Below are 21,609 nucleotides of genomic sequence, written 5' to 3' on the forward strand. Positions count from 1 at the left end.
TGAAAAAATGCCTAAAGAAATAACTGAACTGGTGTCTCTTTCTTCTCTCCTACCTCCTTCACAAGTGATGTTTCAGAGTCACTCACTTTTCAAAACAGATTCAGTAAGTGCTGGCATACTGTGCACTGCTGGTGCATACAAGAACAATTAGGTGCCTAAAAGCCCTCTCACAAATATACAAAATCAGGTAAAACCAAAATGAAATTACAGGAGATTATAGATACTACAGGATCAAATTATTCTATGTGTTAAACACCATCTGCAAAGGGAGAGAAGTGCTCCACTGCAGTAAAGTATGCTGTTATATACAAGCAATTTCCTAGGTGCCTTTAAGGAGATCAGAGGGTCTGCAGTGACTCAGGGCAGAGCCAGCTGCCCCTTGTGGACCTGCAGCTGGGGTCTGTCAAGGTCTGCAAGGGTGGCAGCTGTCACAACAGGGAGACCTCAGACAGATATAGGCTTCTCAGCCTAGAACTGCCCCCAGCAGATGTGTTACAAAAGGAAAAGAGCTGATGCTGCCTCTCCAAAGGGTCCCACCTTCCCTACACCTCCCTTGCCTGCTGTGCTCCAGCTGCTGGGCTTAGGGCACGCTGTGAGCCCAGACCAGTGGGTGTCCCATGGTCCAAGACACAGCTGAAGCTCTGGAGGGTGGCTGGAAGCATCAGGGTGCTCTCTCACCCTCCCACCATTTGTTGTGCCTGGCAGCTGAACACCTGCCAGTCATGGCTGCTCCAAGAGAAGGCCTTTCACCACCTCCCATCACATGTCCAGAGTCCACCAGTGCTTTCACGGGATGGGAAGGTGTCCAGGACCCAAGTGTGCTCTTTCCTGAACATGAGCTGTGACTTGTCAGCTGCTTTTGCAAGGCTTAGTCTAAATCCTTCCCATCAAGGAGAAAAAACAGGTGTGGGCTGAGCCAGAGGGGGATATGAAGGTGTGGATGGCAACTCACAACTCATATGGTCCAGGAGATGGTGCTAAGGGCAGAATCATCTTCCCTCTTCTCTGAAAGCCATGACTGGGAAGGAGGAGGCAAGTCACCAGGAGCAGGATGAGAGCAGGCCAAGACCTGGAGAGGACTGGAAAAGCAGTGGTGGAAGCCAGCAAAACTCACTTTTGTCCTCCCTCCTACACATGGATGGTAGAAAAAACAAGTTTAGAATAATAATACTACGTGTAAAGATTTTTTTGTGTTGGAAGGGACCTTAAAGACCATCTAGTTCCAACTTCCCTGCTAAGGGCAGGGATGTCACTAACTGCACTATGCTGGTCAGGGCCCCATCCAATACTTCCAGGCATGGGGCATCCACAGCTTCTCTAGGCAATACAAGACTTGCCTCTGTGGCAATATAAATGTATATGCACTACAATGTACGTAATTGAAGTGAATCAGGATTTGTGGCACTACAGTCACAGCAGGGGCTCAAGAGTTACCAGTCATTGAAGAGTAGTTCACCTTGCACCTTTTGAGGCAAAACCAGTTATCTGAGGGACTGGAAATGCAGTGGCATTCACAATCTCTTTCTCTTCCAAACAGATTCACTGGACTGTTCTATATAAAAACACAACTATACCAGCTGAGATAAGGACAGCAGAATTACTACTTTTATCACAAAGGGTCATGCACAAAGGCTCCTATGAGCAATCAAACCACATATGTAAACATAGCAAAGCATGGCTTCTGCACAACGAAATGTTTACCACATAAGTGTTAAACAAGTGTAAACATTATGTAAAAGTAAACAGAAATGTGTGGAAGAGGAGAACAATAAACTATTAGAAAAAGAAGGTAACAGAGTTCAATCCTCACTTACTTGTTTCATGGCACACACCGAAATTCAGATGAGGGCTTGGGACAATTTTACTTACCTGAATATTGCTTACCAGAAATGATGTTAGGGCATTTAAGTGCTAAGTTAAAATTAATTCAAGCATGTAAGATACTGTATGCAAAACTAGGCAGTTCAGTAATTGAATCTTAGAAAAAATATATTAACACTACTTCTGGCAATGGACCATTGCAAAGCAAAATGTGCAAAAGGATTTCATCCTATCACCAAATATCAGCAATTAGCCCAAAGGCTCAGATAAAGGGAATTTAGAGACCTTGGGTTTTTGTATCCTATCTAATATGTATCTGTATATTTCTTTGCTGATTTACACCTGCAGCGGATGACCAGAACTTAAGTATATGTTGTGTTTAAAAAACAGGGGAAATACAAGTAAATGTCTTCCTAAAATTTAAATATATTGCTTTGCCAATGTTGCAAAATGTCACCTTGTTCCTGAGTTAGTAGAAAAGACCATCAGAAAAGCTCAATTTACCTTTTCTACGTAATTCATTATTTCTTATACTGTATCATGTCCCAGTTCTAAAAACACTTTCATTATTTCCACTATCGTTTCACATATTATTCTATTTATATCTTCTATTATTTTGTCTCTAGCTCCAGACCCATTTTTATTTCTGCTATTTTTCTTTAGAAATTAATTATTAGAATTAAAGCAGGATATGAAGGAAAAAAAATACACTATCCTTTTATAAAACATCATAATATACCAAAGAAAAATAAGTATGTTATTTTTACTGTCATGCATCAAGTCTATTTTTATATTCTGCCATCAAGAGTAACCAAACAATTTCCCCTTGCACCCTAGTCTTTCAAAATTGTTCATTTGGGAATAACTGAATTTGAAAGTTTAGTTGTTAAAAAGGAAAAATAAAGAAAGCCCTAACCCTTCACTAAGGAGAATATGCATATTTCTGTAGAAACAACCAGGCAGCAAAACAAAGGTAAACTATCAATCTCTCACTATGCAGAAACTTTCTTACCTGTTTGTCCTTGCTCTTGCTAAACAATCCTTTAATTCCGAGTTGCCAGCACTAGTCTTATAGCTTGTAGTAGACCACAATAATTTTGTAGTCTTTTTGCGGTTCAGTACCTTCAGCATGATTAAAATTAATAAAATGATACCCCAATTTCTCTTTATGGCAGTGTATGTGAGTTGGTACTTGTTATTGTTTTTCCTATGTTTCTGAGTGTTCCGTTGCCTTTGAAACCTTGCTAATTTAAGTAAATAACCCTCACCTCCCACTCCTTAAACTAGACCTTGAACAGCTGCTAACCATCTTGGCAAAACCCACGCAGCAGTCCTGCAGTACCATGCTTTAGCCTTGCTGCTGTGCCTCGAGCTGTGCATGCAGGTTTGCTCCAAGTGTGCCCAGGCCTGGGTACCTGCTGAAGCCAGGCAGCTCTCAGTGTGCAGCCCCTGACTGATTAGCCTGCTCACAGAGGTAGGAGCTGCTGCTACTTGGTACAAGCAAATCGCTCCAAAGAGAATTTTAGATTGCAATTTAGACTAGGCATCAACCTTTAATATGCCTCTACAAATGATTAAAAGATTGGAAGAACTGAGTACAAAAGATATATAACCAAACTAAGAAACTATTGTTAACTACTGCTACTGGTTGAATTATGACTGAGTGCAACTTCCACTGTTAATGTAAGAAAGGCACACATGCTTATGTTTAGATTCTTCAAGAGCTGAGTTTCAATACATGCAGAAATATATGGCTATTTAATACCAACCCTTAAATAAACTTTATCTCCAAATTACTGCTTTGGGAAGGCAGCATGAACTTTCAAATCACAATATCATGCTGGCCTGACAGAGTCTCAAGAGGTAATGCTGCCTACCAGGGACTAAAATCCATGATGCTGCCAAGAGGGTAGCCCATGTCAAGAGCATGGACCACAGCCTGGTATTCCTTTCTCAAGTGAGTACAAATGATACCACAAGCCAAAAAATAGACAGTGTGAAAAGCTGTCCCTGAAGAATATCCATGGGCAGGTGGAAAGCCTGTGGGTAGGAGTCAGAGAGCGAGGCAGTAAAGGGAACCTTTGGCTGGGGTCTGCTACAGCTGCCTGGCCAAGGGGAGCCCCTTGACCAAACCTTCCTGCTCCAGCACAGGAGACACTGTGCCCGAGGGTCGTGTCCTGCAGGGGGATCTCAGCCACCCCAGCAGCTGTTGGAAAAGCAGCTTGGAGTGCTGTGGCAATGCAGGAGACTGCTGGAATGTGTGGAGGATAACTGCCTGAGCCAGGTGACAGACCCCCCTGCCAGAGGGAATGTGTTACAGGATCTGTTGGTCACCAATGCAAGCGAGCTAACTGGGACACCAGGACTGGAGGCAGCCTGGGCTGTAGGGATCATGCACTGGTGGAGTGTGCATGAGGGACAGGGCTTGGGTCAGGAGTGGAAGTTCAGCTCTTGAACTTTAAGAAAGCAGACTTCCAGTCCTTTGGGAACCTAGTCAGTGGGATCCCCTGACAGACTGCCCTCAGGGACAGGGGAGTAGATGACAGCTGGCAGATCTTTAAGCAGCTCTTCCATAGAGCACAAGACCTGACAATCCCCAGGAGCAAAAAATCAGACAAGGAGGGCAAGAGACTGACATGGCTGAATAGGAACTTGCTGGTCAAAATTAAGGGAAAGAAGCAAATGCACAGGCAGTGGCAACCAAGACAGGCAACCTAGGAAGAGTTTAGAGACGAAGCACAGTTGTGTAGGAAGGGATGAGAAAGGCCAAGGCAACAAAACTGGAACTGAACCTGGCAAGTGACACAAAGAATAATGAGAAGGGCTTCTACAGGTACATTGACCAGAAAAAGAAGGTCAAAGAAGGGGTACCCCCTCTGATAAACAGCACTGGAAAACTGGATAACTGGTAACAACAGACAAAGAGAAGGCTGAGGTACTTAACAACTTCTGCCTTAGTCTTCAATGGGAAACTTCCCACACCTCTCGACTGGATGGATAACAGGATGAGGACTGGGAGAGCCAAGTCCTTCCCACTGTAAGAGACAATGAGATTTGTGACCACCTAAGGAACGTGAATGTACCCAAGGAGATGCACCCCAGAGTCCTGAGGGAACTGGCTGATGTAGTTGCGTGGCTGCAGGAAACACAGGTCCTGTCTGACCAAGGCAGTGGCTGTGAATGATGGGGTGACTGCATCAGTGGGTTAGGGAAGGTTACAGACATTATTTTTATGGATTTCAGTAAAACCTTTGACACAGTCCCTGACAATATTCTCTCCAAATTGGAGGGATTTGATGGGTGAACTGCTATGTGGATTAGGAACTGGCTGGAGGGTTGCATTCAGAGGGTCATGGTCAATGGCTCAGTTCCAATGGACAGCAGAGACAAGTGGTAACTCTCAAGGTCTGTACCAGGACCAGTGTGGTTTAGTATCTTCATTAATGACATAGAGAGAAGGATCAAATGCATCCTCAGCAAATTTGCAGATGACACCAAGCTGAATGTATCTGATACCATCCAGAGGGATCTGGACAAACTCTAGGAGAGGGTCCACGGGAATCTCATGAGGTTTAACAAGACCAAGTGCAGGTGCTGCACCTGGGTCAGAGCAACCCTGGTACCAGCACAGGCTGGAGATGGGCAGATCACAGCAGCCCTGCCCAGAAGGACTTGGGGGTGCTGGGGATGAGAGGCTGGACATGACCCAGCCATGGGCACTCCCAGCCCAGAGAGCCACACGTGTCCTGGGCTGCATCCAGAGCAGGGTGGGCAGCAGGGCCAGGGAGGGGATTCTGCCCCTCTGCTCTGCTCTGCTGAGAGCCCACCTGCAGTGCTGCACCAGCTCTGGGGTCCCAGCATGGGAAGGACAGGGACCTGATGGAGGTGGGTCAGTAGAGACCACCAAGATGATCAGAGGGCTGGAACAGAGGGAAAAGAGATTGTTCACTCTGGAAAAGAGAAGGCAAGACTATTTATAATGTAGAGACAGGACAAGGGTGAAAGGGTTTCAATTGAAATTGAAAGCGAGTAGGTTTACATGAGCTATTAGGAAGGAAATCTTTACTGTGAGGGTGGTGAAATACAAGTTGTCCAACATAATTGTGGATGCTCCATCCCTGTAAGTGCTCAATGCCATGTTCAGTAGGGCTCTGAACAACTTGGTCTAGTGAAATCTGTCCTGTTCCATGGCAAGTGGGTTGGAACTAGATGTTCTTCAGGGTCCCTTTCCAACCTAAACCACTCTATGATCAGTCAAAGACCAGTACCAAGAGTTATTGAACTATTTGAGTGCTGAAAAATATAAATTTATCCCAGAAACTCCACAACTACCTTTATATACACGTTTCTGGGCTTCACTGCTAAAATGTATAAAGTACTCTAAGGAGGCAGAAAATACTCAGCAATGTGTGTGACTTACATAGCATTAATGTGCTTTTCTTTGATTTATACTGTGGTATGAGATGCAATTCTTATTTGTTTTCTCCTTTACAACCATGGCCAAAGCTTTTACAATTCAGTCTTTTCTCAGGATGCATGTTTCTGTATATTTTCCTCATGATCTTCTCAATGGGTCATAATACTAAAGATTATCTACAGAACAATCTGCAGTTCCCCTGAGACAACAGTAATTTCTACAATACACTTTTATTCTGTTTGAATAGCTTTTACATCACAGTTGAAAACTAATTCAATAGCAAACTTATTGTAGGTTTGGGACTTAAAAAAATAATATGAATGTTGATTAAGAACATGTACATTTCTTTTTGAGTGCTAGAGCAAATTCTAGAACCACATTTTTCATATAAGTGCAAGATAACTGCCCTAAAAACCTAGCATTTGGACCCCCTTTTTAGTTCTACTAAATTTTAATTAAAAATTCAAAAGAACTTAGTGTGAAGCAAGACAACATTTTTGAAAATGCAGCATTTTGTATAAATCTAAACTAGAACAGCACTAGTTGGGCATCTAAGGACCATGCAAAGGTCCTGGTGACAGAAAAAGGTCACACTTATTCAAGTATCTTCTCTGTAGCAGAGCCATGAGTTACTAGGAAAAAACATTTTGGAAGTGAGGAGAACTGATAAGAAATGAAAAGGCTCGGCATTTTACATCCTGCCATATAACCAGAATGTGAAGGGAAGGTCAAAATCAGTGACCTGACAAAATCACTGAGCTGTACCAAGAAAACCAGGTACACCAACTGGCACAAGGCTATTGGTCTTCCCCAGCTTAGTTCAGTTGATATGGCTATGAATTTCTCTCTGCCTCAAGCCCTCGTTTATACAAAGTTGGGAAATGTTTTAGTCTAGTTTAAAAAAGAAAGTTGAAATAAAGCTGAACTATTCATTAAGTTAGATGACAGTATTTGCCGCAACAGTCTAACAATCAGTATTTCATTTAATACACATTTGAACAATTCAATCAGTATTTTATGAGCAGGCCCATTTGAAAATAGGCAGCTGCTGGCTTTGTTTATTAACAAAAATGTAACCGTATAGCAGACAATTATAGGAGCACAAACACTGGCTACTGTTGCAAGAACAATTTGCTGATATGTGTATAGTGCCCACCTCATTTGTATTTACTTTAGTTAACCAAGTATAGACAATACCAGCATGTCTGTTACCAATTTTCTACCAAAACAAGAAAGAGGGAGCCTCTGTTCATAGCCACTACTTTATTAGCATCTTAACAAAATATTTGGGAAAATGACAATAGGTAGAAACAATGTTCTCAGTAGATGACTTCAGGTTTACAAGCATTTCTATAAAACTATTTTGTTGTACTTACTGTATTTTCACACATCAAAATTCTCTCTGAACCACATACTTGTTGTGTGTGCTGCTGGAACCCACCTATCATTTGAACTCAGTTTTCAAGCAGTGTGATTTCCCTTGAACTTTATTACCTAGTATTTGTCCACTATGGAGGGGAGTGGAAACTGATGGGGAAGGAAGGTAGTGGGGGAAGGGAAGAGAGAAGGAAGGACTAGGGTAGAACAAATGGGAAATATATTTAAAAGCGCAGATAACTGACAGTAAAATATATGTTCTTTGGTTAGCAAGCAGAAAAAAAGGAAAGGACTTGCATACATGATAGATATGCACTAGCATTCTAAAGCAGAAGACAAGAATGTCAAGAGTGTATTCTTTCCCCACTGCCAGATGGAAGGGCTATTATTATAAATGAAAGGCAGCAGTAGTGGATGCCAGGCACTTTTGTTGTGTGCCAGATTCTGAAGTCCAGATGTAAGCAGGTTACCCCTGGGACAGGACAGGCTTCAGCTCCCGCAGCAGAACAGAACCAATCACAGTTTTCTCAGTGTTTATGATGAGCTGTGCTGTAGAGCTCTCCTTCAGCTCCACTGTGACTAGCATCAGTGACCCACTGTGCATAGTCTTAGCTGCAAACCTAGAAGGAAAAGGAAAAATAAAAAAAGAAAAGAGAAAAATCACTGAGGATCTTAAGGTCAAAGACTGTTAATGTTTTTTTCTGCAAGATTTAATTGAGCCCAAATTTAATAAAATACTTCTAAATTCATTAATGCATTTCAGGGGATAAACCATAAAACCTCACATAAATTCTTCAAACATTATTTATGTAAATATTTTTACATTTTATAAGGGCAAAGAAGTATTACACAAATTTTTGTATTTAGTAGTACAAACTAAATCTTATTTAAATAATTGTAAATATAAATATTGATTCTTCAGTTCATCTACAATATCCATACACACTGACAACCTGACTACAGCTGTATAGAATTTTCCAAGGATTTTCATTAGTTGGTGCCCCAAAGAGAATACAACTATGTTAATTGTAGTAGAACACATACAAAAAGCTAAACTGTTGTACTTACTGAAATATGTCTCCTCCTGTAATTCCAGAAATTAATTCAATGTAAAACCAGTCAAAATTATAAATATACAAAACAATCCATTTGAAATGACAGTAGCAACAAGACAGTTGTTCTGTGAATTTATCTCCAGAACCATAAAAATGTGGCCAATATTTTTAAACATTATATAATTATTAAAAATCCTACATAGGAAATAAAAAACTACCAACCAATCAGACAGACAAAAGTTAGGACTAATGCACCATTACTAAATTCCAAGACATGAAGAATCCACTAATTACACGGAATTAAAAGCAAAACTAGCCTTTTAAGCACCACAATTGACTGAAAAGCCATTTTAGGCACAATGAACTTCTGTCAATCCTGTTAATTCATTCTGTGTGCAGAGCCAGGCCCAAGAGACAGGAAGCAAGAGGATGGCAACAGCGTCCATCCTTCCATCTTCCACAAGGAGCACAACATGCTCTCCCCCATTCTTGGTTACTTCTCAACAACAAAGTTGCTGCACATGGGCTTTTGAAAACACTAACAAGTGTAGAGCAGGTCTGTGACCCTGTCTAACCCCACTTTGCAGGGCCAATCTCCCCTACTCTTTCTGAATGACACGTGTCTGAATCAGAGCCATCTGCCTCAATTTGCGCAACATCTTCAGTCACAATAGGACCCAGTTAGCCCTGACAACAGCTCACAATACAGAAAAATCAAACTGCTGCGCTGACAGCACGCTGTGGGCTATTCAAGAGCAAACCAACTGGTCAGTGTCTCCTGTCTGACAATCAGCATGGGCCTTGCAAAGCGCCTACCCAAACCCTTGGGGATCTGTTTAATTACCATCAACATAAAGGAGGGAGTTTATCAGGAGATACTCAAAAAACTTCACTCCAGACTTAATTAAAATATTAGCCACTTAAGCAGGAAGCAGGTTCATTTTAAACGAGAAGTAATTTCTGTCTGTTTTTTTCCTTTTTAAACTAAGCATATCAAAATCTCATAACACATTATACTAATTAAGGAAACATGGGGCACTTTTCTAATGTCACCCCTCACAGGTCAATCTATTTCTTTTGTCTGGATTACAGATACATTCAAAGACCTCTCTTTTTAATAGAAGGTTATAAAACAATATTACTGGTACAAAAATTACCTACTTAGCTAGTTATATCAATGATTTCATCTATTTAAGCTTCAAGGTAGAAGATGACTATTTCTCTTGTTGACTTCAACAGGGGGATAATTATAGAAACAATAGTCTTATTAGTCATTTTATTTACTTAGCAGTTGTGTCTTGGGACAACACAGAAGCAGATTATCTCTGAGTATGCACATAAATAGGTTGCTAGTTGGCACTCCTGCTGTGCTTCATAGCCCCGAGGCTTGATTTTACCCTCTTTTATCAAAAGCTGAAAGTGATACAAAGTCAGCGTTCTGGGAAAGCCAAGGTGGTCTAAAGCATGAGAGATGAGTTTTGTGTTGATATTTTTACATGTGAATTTGCAAAATCACTTAAGGGATCAATAGTACTTTTCCATAGCCCTGAACAAACCACACAAAATCAATAAAATGTGAGTTTGCATGTGTTTTGCAAGATGTAAAGTGCCTGGTACTCAAGTAATTTTACACAGTGTTAATACGCATAACTAGCATCAGCTAATCAGCTTCTATCCATGGTCACCGATATGGGGGTCTGGAATTGCTTGGTGAAGGAAGAATTGGACTGCAACAGGAAGACTTATTTCACCATTAAAAATGCATGTCTAGAAGAGACACACTCAGTGGGCTTACTGCTGCTTTTGAATTTTGGAAACAAAAGTCTCTTCCTTAGAATAGGGAACATAATCTAGTTTCTGAGGAGAGTTGTAAGTACACTTGTATAATCTGTAAAACTAAATAATTTATAACAGGATGAAGCAGTTTGCACTAGCAGCAAAACCAGTATGTCAGTTTTTAGATGTTTTAAATACACTGTTATTGAAGGATTTAGTTAATAACTGTTTTTTCAACTAAATACATGCTACTGCATTTAACTCTTACCCTTAAACCCTCAAGAATTTTCCAAAAGGTATGTTGTGCTCAGTAAATACCTAGAGAAGCCTAGAAAGCCACAACAAACATCTCTTAGCAGAAAAAAATTCATCACTAATAACATGTGATGAATTCACTCACAATGAGAAACTTACATTTTTCCCATGAGGTCAGTAATAATTTTTCACTTTGCAGGTTAGAATTTGAATTAAAACCAAACAAAAATCCCCAAACCAAACTAAACCAAAAAAGACAATAAACCAACAACAAATCTTTGGTTTTAATAATCCTTGAAAACTGCAATGTGATACATTTAAATCTAGGATGTACACTGATGTCCAAAAGAATGAATTTGTCCTGTGGACAGCTCTAAACATAAGACATGTATTATGAGCATGGTTCTGTTGCAATGAAGGATCCATCCATAAATATAAAAAAATCCCAAACAAACAACAAAAACAAACTCAAAAAAACAAAGCAAATGAGAATACATCCAGAAAACAAACCCAAATATTTACTAATAGCTTCAAGATGGCTGTTTCTGCTATGATGCAGTATTTAATTCTGTGATAATATGGATTCTAAACCTGATTTTCCATCATTAAAATATTCAGGAACATTTACAGTTGTTCATATTTTTGCCATTTAAAAAAATCAAGACAGATTAGATCAAAACAATGTGAGAAATATTTGCATATTATGGATGTTTAAAATTTATTTTTTTAGAAAGAATGTTAAATATTCTGAGCATATGTGACATGTGAAAAAAGAGAAGTTATTATATTATTTTTATAAAAACATAGTACCCATCAGTGGATAAGGAAATATATACTAAGAATGAAATTCAACACCAATAAAGTACTGTATAATTTTAGAAAGTAACTTGGTCTTTCAGGAGTTAAAAATAAAGTACATAGTCTCAGTGACTTCCAATGAAAATAAAATTTGTTCATGATAACCATACAGAAAAAAATTGATATATAGTTGATATCAAGAGAAAACATAGAGTATCAGATACTACAATGTGACAGCATTTGCCAAACACTGACTGCAATGATGACTGAATACAGATTGGAAGTAATTTTTTCTTTTCTTTGTAGACAAAAAATAGCTGCTATAAGGAGATGCACTTTTTTGGGGAAAGACTGAAAATTTCAGTGGCAGTGAATATACAGCAGCAGACTCACTTAAAATCTCCCCTTTAAAATTGAGCATTTGAGAAAGTAAATTTACACCTGAACACTCACTATCAGAGTATAAATAAGTGCAAATCGGGATATTTACAGCAGAGCCGGTTCGTTACGCATAATTCAACAGCATTAAAACACACTCTCTCCTGTCCAGTGCTTTTCTTCCTCTTTGACTTTCCTATTCAAGCTAAATTTTCCTCTTTTTCTGTTCTACTGTTTACCACAAAGAGTGACAACGGCCCATGGAGGCTAAAACTTTTTTTTCCTATGCCCTTTCTTTAAATCTTGTACATGAAGCCTTCAATTGCTGCCTGCTGAAGCAGACAGAATCCTATTAGTAAGGAAGACAATCAGAAGATGCAAAGCCCTGCCCTAGCTGTAGAAAAATAATTAGTCCAAAGCTGACAAATGTGTAATCAAGTTATGCAATGAATATATTCAAAAGCAAAAAAAAAAAATACTGCTGTGAATTAGTCTTCAATTTGTAAATATAGTAACAACTACAAAGGAGCTTCCAGCATGTCAACTGGACAACAAAGATACTTACACTTATAGTTTCAGTACTCTGAATCATCCTATTGCTCTGCTATGCACAGATTTCACCTTATAAATAAAAACTCATCTAAAAATTGGCTACTTGTATTTATTTGTATAAAAAAAAATTACTTGTATTCATTCTCTGAGTAAGCCTTAGAAGGTGAAAAGGCAGTATTTTGATATTAGTTCTGACCTGGGGATAGAGAGAGCTTAATACTAAAACTGTAAGCACAAATATACCCACAAAAAGAAGGAACTTAATCTGGTGATTTTAACATTGGTTACTACTAATAAAATTTGATTACTATTTACCTTAAAAATCATACTATGACAATGTGACCTTTTTCCCCCTTCATATTTAATGCAATTTTAACATTATCTTTGAACAAATTGTTCAAAATACCTAATTATTAAAATTATTAAAATTATTAAAACAATGTCATTATTTTCCAACATAATCTATTTTTCCAGAGGGTATAAAATAACAAAATTGTAAAATAAATTGCTGTCAAATGTACATATTTTTACCATGTTTATTTGTACTGCCCAAATAGATTTTGAGTCTGTCAGTTTCCAGTAAGCAGCTACACTGTACCTCTAATAAAAATGCCGAAATGCAAGTGAGTAATACGAACTTACTGTCCAAAACATACTCCACATGTTCAAAACGATGCTGCATGAACTTTTTATCATCTTCCAAATCTATCATTAGTTTAAAAATATCAGCATTTTAATATGTAGGTATTTATATCTCCTCCCCTAAATTTCAATGAGCTAAGAGCCTGAATCAAAATATTTGGTCCTCCCACCTTGAAAATTCTAATTGTAATACTTGATCTATTTTGTTTTTTCATATACTTCACTCTTCCTTTTTTTTTCTATAGAATTGGACATTTCATATGATACATGCTTGAGAATTATACTCAGTCTATTTTTAAAACAGGCTATAAATTTTAATTTGCAGGAAAATTATTTAATTTCAAGAAAGCAGATTATTTTATAGAAAGATATTAAAATATTAAATATTAAATACTCAGAGATCTTTACAATCAAAGACAGTCTTCTGCTCAGTTAGTTCTTTAAGTGTTAAGCATTTTCTGTTTAAATAACTGCCTCAAAGGGCTCCTGTTTGTTTTTCAAAGAAAATGCTGCACATATTTATCACTTTATACCATTCAGATACAAAAGCAGTGCTGTCCTCTAGTGGACAGCAAATAAGCCAGGCTAGAACAATCTGTTTTGATCAGCAGCATATCTAACATGACTCACTCATATACTTTTAATGTTAAGACCAAATTTAATTTCCTAAAGTTATTTAAAAATTTTGCAATTTGCATATAAACTTCTTAATACAGTAATACATATACAGTGTTAAGGACATTAAAACGATTCTGTATTGAAGGCATTTTCTTGATCAAGTATTTTACACCAGTTAATTAAAATCTTGATATGATGATAACACATGAAAACAGTATTAGTATACACAGGATACTTTTGTCAGCTGAGAGAAAATTTCGAGGTTTTAGAACATTATGATTTGATTAGGCTTGATTAAGGAATAATTGTAATAGGAAGAGTAATATGAGGAACTATAGAATAAGTACTTTCATACTTAAAAAATTCAGTTTTGTTTTCCTCCATTAATAAAAAAGTTAACCGAAGACTAGTTACTAAACAGAAAGACTTCTAGTCCTGCCTGTTAGCTTAGCTGGGCTTTTTTTTTTTTTAAACAAAGAAAACAAAAGCAAACACCCCTAAACAGCAAGCTGCAATTACTTCTATCATAAAGCAAGAAAACATTACGAGTTTAAAAATCCTGCTTAAAATAAAGGGTGAAATAACTGTGTACATGGATATACTATTCCATTTAAAATTCTGTCTCCTACAGGTAAAGACTACCAGAGAAGCTATTTTGCCTAGGTTATTTTAGGTCTCTAATTAATTCCTACTTGAGAGATTATTAAGCAAAATCAAAGCTGCATGCCTGTTACAAGTTTATTTATACAGCTACCCACTGAAGCTTTCTAGAAGAGTAGAAAAGGAAGACTGAGCCCCACAGCTAAGGAACTACAGAAGCAAAACAGTCTTAGGTAACTGCATCAAAGGAGCTACTGTGAAAGAGCAGAGGTTGATTTCACTTCCTTGGAGCTCTCCAACAGTCTAATTACTTAGTAAAAAATCTTAGAACAGGTGTGCTTGCACACAGCTCAGCAAAGGCCTTTAAAAAAGTCTTTGTGGATTTATAGATCTGTTTATCAGCTACTGACAACATATACTTGGATTCAAGTGAATAACTATAAAGAATTTATATTTCTCAGAAATTTATATATGATGCTTATCCTCAATAGATGGGTATTTTCCTTTCCAGCACACATGCTGGCAGCAGATCTGGTTGTTAGTTATGTTAAGGTGATGGGGTCTGATCACTAACTTTCTGCCTTTGAATTCTTCCAAAATTAGTGCAAATTGCAAGACGACATACACAGAAAAATTTTCCATGTAGACCCCATTAGATAGAGTTTGGTTCAGTACAAATACACCTACATAAACACGCCATTGCATGCCTTTTCTCTCCACATTAAGTGTTGCTGGATTAAAAAGATGTGGGGAGGATAACTGATTACTAAACCTGGCATTCTCTGATAATCAAAATTGTCTGTAAACCAAACCCTTTTTCCTTTGAGAATCAGTCTGCCAATATTCTATAAATGGGACATAACATGATGCAAAATGATAAAAAGGGGTAAATACAACCAGACTGTCAATCTGATGCATGGGGTGAGAAATAAACGCTAGTGAAACACAGTTTAGATTTCTGTATTTTCTGTTTTTTAAAGATTTTACACTACTTTCTGTATTTGGTGTTGTTTTCATATTATTCAGAGTATAAATTCTCACCAATTGCAGTGTGTCTACTGTCATAATAAACGATTTACACAATATGTTTCTGATTTTGCTAAAGGGTAGCAACACAAGCCTCCACAAGACAGGTGGATGGTATTTTACATCTTGTTCAATAATTGCTTATTCAAGAAATCAGGTAGTTATGGGTAGGCTAATATCACACTATGGACAGCAAGCTCTGAAGAAACTACATATCTATGTGGTTCAGTGAAGTGTCTTTAAAAATGTAGGTCTCAGAACTGCACAGTCACTGCATGCACTACAGTGCTTGAGCTAGGTTAGACCGGCCCCAGCAATGAGCAGAACTGATGTTTCATGCTTCTTTGTTTAAACCTTAGTTTGCTTGCTGCTAATTCAGGAGTCTAGTATGACACCACACAAAGAGATGAGAATCCTTCCTCTGCAAGTCTTGGTCATGTCTAGAAAGAAGAGATGGCTGTTAGTATCGCCACTTTTTGTGACTGTAATGGAGAAAGACATTAAAATCTCTAACTTAAAATGTGAAATGGCTGTTCTGAAGCACTTTAGAGCTTCATTGTTGAAAGAGATTTGATTTTCTCCAAAACCTCAGATTGTCCTATATTGGGTTGTTGAAATTATAGAATTGACCATGTGAAATTTGAGGACTGAAATGAATGCTGTTGTGTGTCTCAGACTGCAGGTCAATGGTTACAGCCATCCTGACTAACTGTAGAACAGAGATATGTATATAACACCATACTCACTTTCTAATCCTCCTACTTCCTGTTTGCAATTGAGGATTCCTTCCAGAATACAATAGCAGCAAGAAACTAGTGCAATGGACTATTAATAAGTTGAGATAAACTAAACTTCATTCTTCATTATCCACCGTACTAGCTTCAGAGTTTTATCTCACTGACTAATTGGGCAATGCACAGGTAGTCTTCAAGAATGAAAAAGTGGAAAAGATGATCTATCTTGCACCACTTTTAGAGTCTCAGTCATTGAAGTAAATATTATACTGTAGTATGATGCATCCTATTTAGAAAATGCTATGGGAAGTAGAAGGTAGAGAGGTAGGTAGCTGAAGACGGCCTGATTTTCCATCCCATTGCACATTATACTCTGATGTCAATGGAAGCACACAAGTATAAAACAAAATAAGAGTGAAGATGTAAATCCAGTTTGTGATCTTTGCTCTCAACAGATTTTTCTGCCATATGCTGCTGCCAACACTTTAAAAGCTTTGCACAATATTTTTGTTGGTAGTGTGAAAAAAAGCCTTCTATGTGTATTTCCATTACTTTTTTTCCTAAGCCAATTTAGCCTGAAATACCTTCCCTTCATGCATAGGGCCTTATGTAACAGTAGAAAATATTTTGATACTTTCTAGAGGATTATGAGAATATTCAAGTCTTTATAAGATTCAAGTCTGCAACTAGCCTTTTCATTCTATCACCATCTGTTATGTTTTGCTATAATCAAAGTGAAGCAGATGATGACTACCTACACTTGTAGGAGATGAAAATGAATAAAGGAGAAAGAGACCTGGGGACCTTTTAGGATATTCATCTGAGAAGAATAAGCAACACATTGAAAGTAACACTAGCATGAAGGGCATTTCTGGGTAAAAAAGGCTTGTGTCAGTTAAATAGAATATGACTGCAAATCTTGAATAATGCCTTCATCTCATCATATTTTGAAATAGATCAGCCTGGATTTCTCTTTTTGTTGTTGTTGTTGTATCTAAAACAATGAATGTTACTGCCCAAGTAGAGACCAGGAACACAAGTGATGTTCTATAGAAGAATCCACTTTGAGGGAATAAATGTCCTCAATTATGTACCCTCTTATCTTGAAGATAGAGCAATTCCTAATAGACTTTCTCCACTGACAAGAAACAGCAGACATACTGCAACTGAAAAGTACTTGTTCCCTAAAGGTAGTTATTCAGAGTGACTTAATTCCCTGCAGGAACAAATACTTTCAGTGTCTTTGTCTTCAGATATTCAAATGGTGTCCTCAGTTGTGGTCTGAACCAAAAGAAAGAAACTTGGTGCCTTAGCTGACTCATTGAAATCACTTTATCAACATCAAGTAACAGTTTTTAGAACATTATAAAAGCTATTGATATTCCAACAATTATGCTAATCAGTCTTGTGAAAAAATATTTTAAGGAAAAAAAAAGGACTCTTCTTTCAGAAGTTTTTGTATTTAAGAAAACACATTTCCTATTCAAGAAAATATCTCTTTTAAAATGCATTTCATATTCTTGCTTCCAGTAGAAGCCTTTTAAAATTGAAATAATGTTTCCACTTATTAGCAAAAGCAAGAAAGATCAATACATAAAATAGCTAAATCCTATTAAGAACACGCAAATTCATGTTGTCTTACAAGGCTCTGTAAACCATTAAAAATCAGGTAACTACTCTAAAGGAAGTAAAATAGTACAGCATATTTATTTTTCAGATAATAAATATAAACCTGCACCTTTGTCTGCTGATATCTATGTCTATATCTATATCTATAGGCTACCGAGTTAAACATTTTTGCAACTATAATTTAAAATAAAAACCAGTCCGAAAAGACAGTTTAAAGTGGCATATTCATTTAACAGTTAAATTATTACACTGTAATTAAGTACACAAATTTAGTAGCCACACGGTAAAGAGAGAAAAGATATGCACATAAGAAAGTGTTGCTAGATTGTCATATGCTCAGATATAAGCTAATGTATTTGGCATTTGTTTTCACTTATTTCATTTTTTTTGGTGACTGTGCACTACTCTGTTGATATTTATTTCAAGTATTTACTTTCGAATCTTCATTATATTTGCACTAAGTGTTTTTACTTGGTGCAAAAATAAAATCCTAATAAGGGTATTAATTTAAGGACTTGTAATTGGATTTCACCAGCATGACAACATCTTCAGCATGAATGTGAATATGCTTAGTCTGAAAGAAACCATGAAACACACCTGTTCATGTCCATTAGATACTCTTGCACTTGTATTAAACTGTACAATTTCATTTTGAATGAATATATTGCATTACCAGGCAATACAATTTTTTGGCATTAGCCATCATTAAGCAGTAATACTCAAGTTGGGGATGACCAACTGATAGGTTAATATAATTTATGCTGCACAGTGCAGTACGCCAGTTAAAAAACAGTATTTATTTTTCTGTATAAAAAGGCTTCTTCCAAGAAGTCAGCTGAAGTAGTCCTCACAGAACAGCATGATGAGCTAAAAGTTTTTGGACATAATTTTTTCCTGCAATATAATTTGCAATAAAGATGACAATGACAATCCTATAAAAAATTAGTAAATTCACTTTTAATGTATTTTATTGAATCTGTAACTGTTTAGACAAGATAAAAGGTGCTGTTTGCTTTATTATCCTGAATTTTTGTGTCAAATATAAGTCACAATTCTTGCATCCATGAGACCTCTGCCAGAGGAGATTTGATTTTTGTTTCCTCTCATGACAGAGTTCATTTAACTCAGACATACATTTACCTTAGATACATAATTATCTATATATATCTATGACTATATATCTATATAGGTAGATAATATACACACACATACATATATATATATATAAACTATCTAAGTAATTTTTTTCAGCATTTGGAAAGAATTAATTATCTAATATCTATCTCAAATATTCATTCATATGTATCCAGGATTTACTTTAATGATGAATCATTACTGTTTCAAAGAGTAACAGGTTTATCACAGTATTAATTAGGTAATGTTCCTGCTCAGTAAAATCTAGGAGGAATTATTACTACATATCTGTGAAGTCAATTTACTTATGGTGAAGCAAACAAAGGACTGTTTTCTAAATGCTTATCAACTGCTGGGCATTTCTCATAAGCTACTTAAATTGTTATAAACTATTTGTTTTGCTTGATGGATTATTCTATAGTCTATTCTATAACTAGGGTATCAGACTGAAAACATTGTATTTTAAATCTAAAAAATAAAAGAAGATTGCAGAATTTTCTGAAGCACTTGGAACACTTCAGCTTGTCCCAAACAAGCCTTTAAGCACTGTCTCTGAAGGAGTGTACCCAACAGTAAATGCATCTTCGATATATTTATTGTTGGCTATAGACTCTGCTGTAGAAAACTTCCTTTAAAAGAAACCAAAAGAGCAAAAGAAAACACCATCAAATTAGTAACTTATCCACAACCAAGAAACGTGTGGCTGAGCTAGGAGCTAGGCTATTATTTTAGGGAGCCTTTTTGAGACTCAGTCAACAAAACAATCCATGCCTATGCGATAAGTCTCATGCGATAGATAGGGTAAAGATGGAGAGCACCTGTAGGCAGCAGACACTTCAGTCTCTCTTGATTGACACTCTCACCTAGTCTTTGAATTGATGTTGAGAACACAGGCTATACAGATCCCTCAGGGATGCAACAAATGAGGACTCTTTCATGGAGGATCAGGTGTCAACAGTGACAATCATTTCAGTGCAATTGCACTAGCTGTGCCATGTTTTTATGGTGAAACAGAATTTTATCATTAACCGTATCAAATACATAGGAAAATCCAGCTGGGTTAATGTTAATGCAATGCAATACAAATGCCCAGTAATGCAAAAGAGACTACATCCAACAATATCAGGTTATTAATCTTGTGTAGGCTACAGCATTCTCACCCTTTCAAACAGCCATCTCAGTCAGCAAAATTTCAAAGAAAAGCATTGTTGTTTTCTTTAAAAGAAGATACTTTGCTTTTATTGAATAGCAAAATTCAGGGAACTAGAGATAATTCAGAATTTAGTGAACAGTTTTAGTTGATGGTAAAAGAGATGTATTCATTTTCTTATTTCAAGACCAGGTTAATCTGTTTGTTCCTGCCACAAGTGAGAAACCATACAGATTCACGGGACTAAATATTTTGAGTCAATCACATTAAAAGCTGTCATTAACCAACAGTTGCATCAATTCCACTGACATTCTGTATTATAGCATTTGGATGGAGTGAAATGGATAAATCTGCAAGTAAAAACTGGAAATTTGACAGGGCCAATGACCTTCTTGGCTGATAAGTGCTTTTGTTTGCAGACATATATATAGGAAAGTAAAAATATAATGTAGGAAAAGAAGTTGCCCCTCACAGATGATAAAACGAGAGCAGGCTAATTACTATGGGATAAAAGTTAAAAAATCCCTAAAAACCTTGAAAGTACTGTGCTATAAAAGGCTCTTCCCTTTGAAACAAAACAAGGGATGGACAATTTCCTGTAACTGTGTACAGTAAAGTCTAGACACTTCTAGAAACACTCAAATAATAAGCTGTAGAGTACTCTTAGTCTCAAGTTACTATATGCTTAGTATTATATATTTCAATATAATTTGCTACCTTCTTCCTTAGAGGTATAGGTAATAAAATTTTCCCTAATATTATCTAATGTTGATGAATTTTGAACCAACAAATTAATATTAAAATATGGTCATACTTTAAATAGCATACAATCTTACCTGTGTATGTTATCTTCACCAGAAGGGACTACACCCAGGTTTGCTGCTTTCACTACTCTCTCAATTATTACAAGTCTAGTAGAGTTCTGTGGAGCAACAGCTATTGTAGCAGATGTCTCATTCATTCCTGTCAGCATTCCTAAAACATTAAGTATTTAATTATGAATACACTAAGATTTGCTTGCTTATTAAGCATTAAACCAAAATAGTAGACATCTAAACAAAAAAATAAAAAAAGCATTGCAAGTTAGATCATTTATTGAGAAAACAATTTCATAAGAACTCACATAATTACCCTACTTTAATGTCTTACTTGCAATGACCTATTATCAGAAACAAATTAGTAATAGCTGAACAAAGACATGTGTGATACTAATGCAACTGAGAAACCAAGGCAGTTTTTTTTCTCATAGAAAGCTTAATTTAAAAGAAGAATGCAAATGCAGAAATTAAATGTTAAGTAAGACTGATTTGGAAAGGTCCAGCTTAGGTAAGAACATATGCAAAGATCCTTTATAATCTTTCAGTCATACATTTAATTATAATTCCAATTGCTAAAAATGATCTTTAAATTCAGATAGTAGTAATTGGTACAATTTAGTTATTTAAGAGAAAGTTATTTAAGAGAAAGCACATTAGAAACTGGTAAATTCATTTAGTATCTATATCTCTAAAATAACAACATATGCAATTTGAGTAACATTATTTGAATATGACTACAAAATGGAACAGAAATATAAAGATTATATCCAAACATATGATGAAGAAAAAGTAAAGAAGGCTATGACATTCAAGGACATTTTAACAAAAC

General features: G+C 36.8%; 1 protein-coding gene across 6 annotated transcripts in view; it reads right to left on the reverse strand.

The window, feature by feature from the left end:
- Positions 1-7,481: 7,481 nt before the first annotated feature.
- AP3B1 (adaptor related protein complex 3 subunit beta 1) overlaps positions 7,482-21,609 on the reverse strand; it is a 152,912-nt gene continuing 138,784 nt past the window's right edge. For all 6 annotated transcript variants that reach the window (XR_014951448.1, XR_014951449.1, XM_021531843.4 and 3 more), the window contains 2 exons: positions 20,799-20,937; positions 7,482-8,235 (listed from right to left, as the gene is read on the reverse strand). Coding sequence is in view for 4 of the 6 variants with exons in the window: in XM_021531843.4 (XP_021387518.3) it covers positions 8,082-8,235; positions 20,799-20,937 (293 nt within the window). In the remaining 2 variants the exon portion in view is untranslated. The remainder of the gene's footprint in view (positions 8,236-20,798; positions 20,938-21,609) is intronic.

This window comes from Lonchura striata, chromosome Z, assembly GCF_050655825.1.
Source record: "Lonchura striata isolate lonStrDom1 chromosome Z, ASM5065582v1, whole genome shotgun sequence".
Classification (NCBI taxonomy): domain Eukaryota; kingdom Metazoa; phylum Chordata; class Aves; order Passeriformes; family Estrildidae; genus Lonchura; species Lonchura striata.